Source organism: Mustela putorius, unplaced genomic scaffold (assembly GCF_011764305.1).
Source record: "Mustela putorius furo isolate JIRA1106 unplaced genomic scaffold, ASM1176430v1.1 tig00000596_pilon_pilon_pilon, whole genome shotgun sequence".
Lineage (NCBI taxonomy): Eukaryota > Metazoa > Chordata > Mammalia > Carnivora > Mustelidae > Mustela > Mustela putorius.
Window position 1 is genome coordinate 15,638,667 of NW_025421428.1, and position 8,507 is coordinate 15,647,173.

At 66.1% G+C, this 8,507-nt stretch overlaps 1 protein-coding gene across 1 annotated transcript in view; it reads right to left on the reverse strand.

Moving 5' to 3' along the window:
- Positions 1 to 8,154, reverse strand: part of NOTCH1 (notch receptor 1) — a 43,154-nt gene extending 35,000 nt beyond the window's left edge. Inside the window, exons 1-2 of the mRNA XM_045082732.1 lie at positions 7,841 to 8,154; positions 6,082 to 6,163 (exon numbers count right to left, since the gene is read on the reverse strand). Coding sequence (XP_044938667.1) covers positions 6,082 to 6,163; positions 7,841 to 7,901 — 143 coding nt within the window. The 5' untranslated portion in view covers positions 7,902 to 8,154. The remainder of the gene's footprint in view (positions 1 to 6,081; positions 6,164 to 7,840) is intronic.
- Positions 8,155 to 8,507: the final 353 nt, after the last annotated feature.

An 8,507-nucleotide genomic window follows, 5' to 3' on the forward strand; every position in this document is an offset into this window, starting at 1 on the left:
GCATGCCCACGTCTGCCTGACCGGGAGGGACCGTGGTGCTGCCCTGGGGGAGACACGGAGCCTACCTTAGCCCGGAAGGCAGCGTGCAGGGACCCCGTCTGCATCTAAGAGCGAGGGCCGGGCCCCAGGCCTGTCTGTCTTCCACAGGGCCACACCCAGGAACTCGGAGCCCATCCTGCGAGTCCAGAAAGGCCAGTAGGCGACGACCACACCCCCGCTCCCGGGGCCTGCTGTCTGTCCTGCGGCACCGCATCTCCTCTCCCGTACGGCAGGGCCTGCGTCTGCCAGGCCTGCCCCAGCACCTACTAGGCGCTCAGTAAGACCTTCCTCCCGCCGCAGCCCTGCGAGCTCCTTGGGGCAGGCTGGTGCTTGGCGGCCAGTGAGAGCAGGGTCCAGAGTGGACATGGAGCCTGAGCAGGCCAGGGCCACAGGCAAGTCAGGCCTTCCCGGGTGACTCCCCTGGGGACATGCCAAGCCGCACGCCTAGGGTCACTGGGACTGCAGGCCGGCCACCCAGGCCCAGAGACTGAGTGCCAGTTCCTCCAGGAAGCCTTCCAACCCCCACCTCCTCTGTTACTTCAGCCTGAGACCACAGGACCTGGGTGCTGACGCCCAGCACCAGCCCATCCCGGACGTCTCAGGGACATGGGGTCCAGGGCAGGTGGGTCCCACAGAGGGACACTGCCCAGAAGCAGCCACGTCGTGGGGCTGTGTGAAACATCCTGGACAGGCAAATCGGGGGCAGAAAGCAGATTAGGGCTGGCCAGGGCTGGGGGCTGGTCTAGAGCAGGAGCTCGCAGGGCTGTGGAGCTGGGGCCCGGGGCCTGGTGCTGCAGGGCGGTGGCCGGAGGATGGTTTCTACTGAGTGCTTAGTAGATGCTGGAGGCGGATGAGGCAGACGCAGGCCCTGCCGTGTGGGAGAGGAGATGCAGTGCCGCAGGGCTGGCCTGCGGACGGACAGACGGCAGGCCTCAAGCCGGACGGCGCTGGTGCTGGCACAGCCTTAGGAATGCGGCAGGTGCCCGACGGTGCACTCCAAGTGGCTAAAACAGCAAAACTCATGATGCCTGTGACTAATCCCCAAAATAGTCATCTATGCAGCCCCCAACCCATCTGTCAGCCCCTCTGTCCTGGGGTGGGGGGTGGGGCCCAGTCTGAGAAGACACCCCAGGGTCCGGGCTGCTCCCGGAAAGGGCCTTCCTTGGCCTGTCTGCCCTTCACCAGAACACCTGTGCTTCAGCACGCCCTCCCCAGTGGGCACTGCCCAGCCCGGGGCGGGCATCTGCTGGGAACACACCGGAGCCTAGAGTGGGGCCCAGACTCACAGAACCTGTCCTCCCCACCAGCCCCGCCTCACTGCCAGGCACCCCTGCCCCGCCCCGGGCATTTAAGGGCCCGTCCCAGGGTCCTGCTGGGATGCCACGGAGGGGAACGCCGTCTTGTACAGAGAGGGAAACTGAGTCCTAGGGAGGTGATGTGTGTCTGAAGGGGCCCCGCCACCTTCGAGGCCGTGCATGGCAGGACATGGGTGGGGGCACACACAGCCCACCAGAGCCAGCTAAGCCCCGGCCGTCCCAGGGAGCCTCGGGACCCACAGACACGCCGGCCCCACAGTCCGATGCATCAAAGCCGGCTGCCTGTCACGGCCTCTAGCGAGTTGCGGCTATGGCGGCACACGGAGCCGACGTAGGCAGAGACCCAGCCCTGGCCCAGCCCCTTCCCCTCGAGGCCTCAGTTGTTCCCACCTGTAAACTGGCTTAAAAAAAATAAGCCAAGCAGTGCTGGCCAGCACCAGTGGGCGGCGGCCAACACCTAGAGGGGGTGTGAGCCAGCCGAGAAACGGGTCTGCCAGGGCCTTCGGGGGCCGGTCAAGGCGACCATCTGTGCCTGGACATCTTGCGGCTATGTTGTTGAGGAAAGCAATCTAGACGCTCGCCCCGGTCTGCAAGCCGCATCCTCCCACTCTTTCTAGACAAGATGCGAAACAGGAAAGGGGCCCTCCCCACTCCAGGACGGTGCACCCCTCGACCTGGCGTGGCCCCGGCTGCCCGTGGAAGGCACGGTGAGCGCAGGGGGGCCGTCACCGGCCCCTGTGGAGTCCCGTGGGCCCCTCCCCTGCCGCCAGCTGCTGGGGGTCCCAGCCCCGAGCTGAAGCCCCCGCCATCCTACTGAAGAGCTTCTCCTCCATCAACAGCTGACCTGAACCCACCCTCTTCCTGCAAAGGGCACAGTTTCCTTTCTCTTTTAAAAAAATATATATATATTTCTTGCTACAGGAAAAACGTTAGCCACGGTGCAGGGGCAGGGCCTGGCCCCAAGAGGAACCTTCCTTCAAAAGAAGGCGGGTTCCTTGAGGTCTCCACACAGAGCGGGTAAGCACGGGGGCAGGTCTGGTTCACCCTGGGTGTCTCGCCCGTGTGTGTCTAAGCCAGTCCCGGGTCCCCGACGCCGCAGAAACAGAGGAAGCCCCACGGTGGCCTGGAGAGTCAGGCTGTCCCTCCCCCAGGCTTGCCCAAGACTCTCAGGTGATTCAGTGGAAACCGCCAGACCAGGTGACGGGAGCTGACGGAACAGTCCCTCTGAAGCTCGGCCCCGTCACTTCCCCCGCCCAAGCCTCCCAACCTCCTCTGGTAAAGGGAAGTTGTCCCTCGGGCCCTGCTTCCTCGGAGAGCAGCCAGGGAGAGCTGGGGACAGCACGGGTACGACAGGGCGGCGGGTAGGGACACAGGCTTGGAGAGAGAGAGGGGCAGGGCCAGGCGCCACTTTGTGCTCTGCCATCCTGGCAGGGAACCCCCTCCCCCCGCCCGGTGCCCGACCCACATGTGTCACAGGCCGGAGCCATGTCAGCCCCGGGTCAGGCTGCCCCGCCCACCACGCTCACCTCCGCCCGACACGTCACACCCACGTGGTGTTGCCGGGAAAGTCACCCCATCACCCCCACCAGGGCCCAGGCTGGGGCGGACCAGCGCCCGCCAGCCAGCACATCGGGCAGCACCCGACAGGTGCTCAGAAGCATCTTGGGGGAGAGCACAGGGAACTGGGGGTGTGAGCCAGCGGCAGTAAAAAAACCGCCAGCTCCGGGGAACCCCTCCCCGGGCAGTGCCTTTTGCCGCCTCTGAAGGGACTGGTGGGCCGACCAGACACTCGAGAACGAGGATCCTGAAACCCGCCCGGTCAGCTCGAAGGGAGAAGCAGGGGGACCGGACACTCGCCCGGCAGCTATTACTCAATCTTCACACCACAGAGAGATCAGTCGTGGGTCAGAGCTCAGGTGACCCGGCGACGGGGTCATAGAGCTGGTGGGTGGCGGAGCCAGCCTCAAACACGGGCTGGTCCTGGAGCTAAGCCCCCAGCCGCCAGCCCGCTGGCCTTCTCTCCCAGGTGCTCCAGGCACGATGGCGCAGCCTGTTTCTGCGATCACCTGGGCGGCGGCCTGGGGAGCAGACTTTCTCACGGGTCGGGGGAGCAGCTTAGCAATCCTGGGACGTCAGCTCCCGCCCCCCGGCTGGGGCAGCCCCCCACCGTAAGGCTTTCAGACGGAGGATGCACGCTCACCCCAGTGGACAACAATCCCGTTGGGCCTTCTCCTTCCTCCAAACAAAAGAAAAGAGGAGATGGCCTCGTGAGTGTCCCCCAACCCCCAGCACTGACTGCCCTGGGCCTGGGGCTCGGCCCACAGGGACAGGCCCCGTGACCCTGGCAGCCACTGGCCCACCAGTCTCGGTGCCGGTCCTGGGAAGGCTTTCACACCAACAAAAACCTCTTCCCCAACCCTGAGCCCTAGAGCCACCTGACTAGTGGGGCTCTGGGGAAGCTTTCTTCTCTTTCGGGTGGAAACATATGACTCACCAGGTACTAACGTGTCCGGCACTGGGACACTACCGTCTCCATAGGGAAGCCAGCAAACTGACCCAGAGAGGTCAAGGACTTTCTGAGAGAGTCCAGGATAAATGCTACAGAGTCGAAATTCCTACCTAGGCTGGCACCAGGGGCCTCCGCCTCACACCTTGGGGGAAAGAAAGTGCCTTTCCCGCTCAGCTTCCCACCCAGCAGACTTTCCAGCGCCTCAAGGAGAACAGAAGGTCGCAGCAGAAGGCACTGGCCCCAGGCGCAGAAGGAGCCAGGGCCCACCACAGGAGTGGCCATGACGTCCCTGAGCGGCATCCCGAGTCCAGACCTGGGCCTCTGCACAGCTGGGCCTGGCCGGCACCCCATCCCTACTCCCCAGTCTCCAATGCAGTGCGACCCAGAGGTAGGGCCTCTGAGGACAGGGCTTCCGTTCCGTCTTCCAAGTGGATCTGTGGGGTGTGCACAATGGGGTTTCTGTGGGCCGAGCTCGGCTGAGCGCCAGGCCAGACCGAGGCAGGCTTCCCGCCAAGGAGGAGGGGGCCTCAGGCCCCAGTGGGGAGACAAGCCTGCCACCCCAGCCCCCAGTGGCTGGGCTCAGGCTGGCAGGGTGCTAGGACAGAGGGAGGGGAGGGCACGCTGCACTATCGCTCTGTGCCCTGGAAGGGTCTCACCCCAATGGAAAGGAGGGGGCCACATCCCAAGGCAGCCCCCTTGTGGCCCCGGCTCCAGCCCAGGGAGACCCCAGTGGCTCCTGGGCCAGGATGTCCCTGCTCCTTGGTGGCACTGATGAAAGATGGCTCCCACTTTGCCCAGCACAGCGCCCCTCCTGCCTTCCCAGAGCCTCTGCAGACACGCAGGGACACCCCCCCCCACGCCCCATGGGTGAGCGCTGCCAGAGCAGGGCCGGCCGGCGGGAAGGGAGTCGGGAGTCATGCATCATGCATTCTGGGAAGCCACGCATAATTAATCACACGGCATTAATCCGCCTCCCGACAATAGCCCCCGCGCTTCCCCTGAATCCCAGCTGTCGGTCTCTGAATGAAAGGAAACAAGATTTAGGGCATCAAGCGTTGGTGAGGCTTCTGCAGGAGAAGAAAAAGGACCCAAAAAAAAAAAAAAAAAAAAAAAAAAAAAAAAAAAAAGTAGTGTGCATTCATTAGCGTCTGACAAAGACACAGTCCTCTTTGTCTATTAAACCGCTCACAGACCTGCTTAATTGGCTTCAGTTCGGGGAGGGTGGAGGCAGGGAAGGAGGGGCTGCTTGCCCACCGGCCAAGGGTTGTCAAGGGAAGGGGCCCTTAGCAGTGGGAATGCAGCTCGCCCGAGGAGGACGGAGGACCCGGACCGGCTGGGGAGCCCCTGCTTCCTCGGTGCCCCTGCCCCCCACCCCAGGGGAGGAGAGGCCCTTCCTCCAGCCACCAACCGCCTCCTTGGACTCCCACCTCACCAAGTCAAGCCGCAGGCCAACGGCACAACAGAAACACTCCTCTGCGGCCGGTGTGCACGGGCAGGCCGGGTGCGAGACTGAACCAGGAGCCCCCTTCCCAAACGGGCGAGCCGCGGGAACTCACCCCACAACACACATTCCTGCCCCAGCTTCAGGGACCAAGGCCCAGCAGCCGATGGGTGGGGTGATGGGCCGGAGGGTGGGGGGTAGGGGGATGGCGGGGGGAGGTTGGAGCTATAGATGCCAAGACAGAACCGAGCCCTGGCAGGCACGCGCACCCCCCCAACCTGGGGGATGAGCTCCCCAATCTCCCCTGAGGTCAGATAGGGGGAGCCAGGAAGGCCCAGAGGGGCGGGTCTGGCTTTGAACCAGCCCATTTCTGACTCGGAGGCACTGCCCAGAGGAGGCACCCCCCAGGGACCGGGCCTCTCTGAAGGCCCACAGCCTCTCTGGCGGGTCACTTGTTTCTCAGGGACTTTAGGGAGAAATGGGGTACCAGGAATTCCCACCGAGCACACCCTAGGAGTCCAAGGTGGCCCATAAAGGCGTGCTCGAACCTCCAGCAGCCGGACCAGCTCCGCACACACAGTGTAATTGCTGGTGATTAAGTAATTGCCAGACTTTGTCCAATAAAAGTAGCACGTGACCGCGCCCAGCCTTCTGGGCCATCTCCACAAGACAATGGCCTAGTGTTCTGTCCCCGCTGGCCCTTGATGCACAAGGCAGGGTCTCTGCTCCCGACAAAAGCAACAGGTCCCCACAGGGGCGCAGGGGTGCGTACTCACACACAGGCCTCGGTGCCGTTGGGGAACACTTCACACTTCCCGCCATTCAGGCAGTTCTCACTGGGCTGGGAACATCGCAGACCTGGGGAGGGGCAAGACGACAGGTCAGCCTGGGCGGCGGGAGGGCCCTGAACCCAGGGAAGGGGCCCCCCCAAGTGGCATCGCCACCCCTCTACCTACAAGGTTCTGCGTCATCATGGGCTTGCTGGGGGCAGGGGGCCTCAGAAACTCCCAAATGTGAACTCCGAGGGGCTTCAACACTCTGCCCAGAGTTCCGTGGTCAGAAATGGGGAGGAAGGGCAAAAGGCTGGCTGGGTGGCAGGTGGGCAGGTCACGCTCAAAGTGGACAGGGTGGCCTGAAATGCCATCTGGACAACAGTGAAGAAATCTGACATGACCCTGGGCCACTCTCCCAAGCATCCCCAACCCCTCTTCAATGGGGCTTCAGCGGGGAGCCCAGGGGGGCTGGGCCCCTATCCAGCCACCAGGACTGTCTTGCTGTTCAAACATGTTCTGTGAGGGGGCGGTGCTGAGGGGTGGGGTGGCCACACTGCCCCCAGCCCCAGCTCGTGGGAAAAGGCGACAGCTGCGAGGCTTGACGCCCCGCCCGCCTAGGAATCAGAGCAGCCCATTGTCACCAGGGCCGCCTCCTGGGGCACCGGGCTACACCGGGCTACACCTCACCTCAGGGACCTGGCCCCGCCTCTAGGATACCCAATACCTGCCCCTGGGGGGCGGGCATCTTCAGCTTCACCCAGGGGAGGGGAATGAAGACACGCGTTTGGAAGGAATTCGACCCCCTTCCCCAGAAGGGATTAAGCCAGTCGCTGCCTCCCCATCTTGCCAGCGCAGTGTAAAATAAGCCCCTCCGGGGTGGGGACGGGTGTGACTTGGGACCCCACCTCCTGGAGGGGGGTGCTAAGTCTCTCCTCCAACTTTTAGGGGCCAGAGAGGAATTAATCTCCACTGGATCCCTCGACGTGAAGTGGAGAGCAGGCGCGCCTCCTCCACGTCCCCCTTCACCCTCGCAGGATTTCCAAGCTCCAACTCCGCAAAGTGAAAGTCCCGCCAGTCCCGGCTGGGGGTTCCGCACCCCCGCGCCACCCCCGGCCCCCGCCCCGGCCAGACCGCCGGGGGGCCTGGCTGGAGGCAGCGATCGCCCGTGGGAAGGAGACCCCCGGGTCCGCGCCGGCCCGGCCAACTCGCCCGGCCCTTCGCCAACTGTCCTGAGTGGGGAGGAGGCCGGCTCGCCTAGCGCCCCACTGCCCACCACGCCCGGCAGCCTGGCCGCGCCGCACAGGGCAGCGCGACGGCCCGGACCCCACGCTCCGCGCCCCAACATCCGCCCGCGGCGCGGGCCAGCGGCAAGGGAAAAGATACTGGCCCCCAAAGCAACAGGAAACCAAAACCGACTCGATTCAAATCGAAAAGCAGTAGGCAGCTCGCCCGCCTGCCCCGGCGGCAAGCCCCACGCGTGGCTGACGGAGGGCGAGCCCAGGGCTGGGCCTCCCGGGGCCCCGGGGGCCCCCAGCGCCCCACGCCCGGCTTCAAACCCGGCTCCAGGCGCGGGCGGCGCGGGTCCACCCGGGTCGGGCAGGCGGCGCGGGGGAGGCTCGGTCCTTTTCCCCGAGTCCCGGGTCGCCGGGTCCCCCCTCCCCGCGCGGGCCGCCCGCTCCCCGCCGCCCGGGGCGCGCGCGCAGGTCGCAGCCAAAGTTTCCGGAGGGCGCGGAAAGTTGCGGGCTCGCGGGCGGGCGCCTACCTCGTGCGGCGAGCGCGGGCAGCAGCGCCAGGCAGAGCAGGGGCGCCGGGAGCGGCCGCATGCCTGCCCCCCGCTGCCCGCTGCGCCGGGTGGCGGCCTCCTGCGCCGGGACGGCGGGGCTCGGGCGCACGGGCGCGCGCCGGACGGTCCCACGAGCGGGCGGCGGCGGCCTGCGGCTGCTCTCCGCTTCTCCGCGGGCGGGCGGCGCTGGGACCCTCGCGGCCTCCGGGCCCGGCTCGTGCCCCCGCTCGTTCCCCCGCTCGTTCCTCCGCTGCGCTCGCGCCCGCGCCCGCGCCCCGCGCCCCTGCGCTCCCTCCCGCGGCCGAGGCACTAGTGAGGCGCGGGCCGCCGTGCGCCCCGCCCCCGCCCCGGCCCCGCCCCCCGGGCCCGCCCCGCCGATCCCTCCGCACCCCTCGCCCTCCCTGGCCTCGCCCCTGCGCGCGCGCCGACCGCCTGCCTCTGCTCGGGCTGGGCGCGCGTCCCGAACCCCCGGTGCCCCGGCGCTGGAGGCCGTGGCGGGGCGAAGGGGCGCCGGGGCCCAGCCCTAGGGACTACTTCTTGTTCGAAAGTTTTCAGCGGCAAAAAGTTTGGTTCCGGACTGCGGAAGGATCCGGCTTCGACGGTCGCCGCGCTCGGCGACAATTGGCAAAGATTTGCATCTCAATAG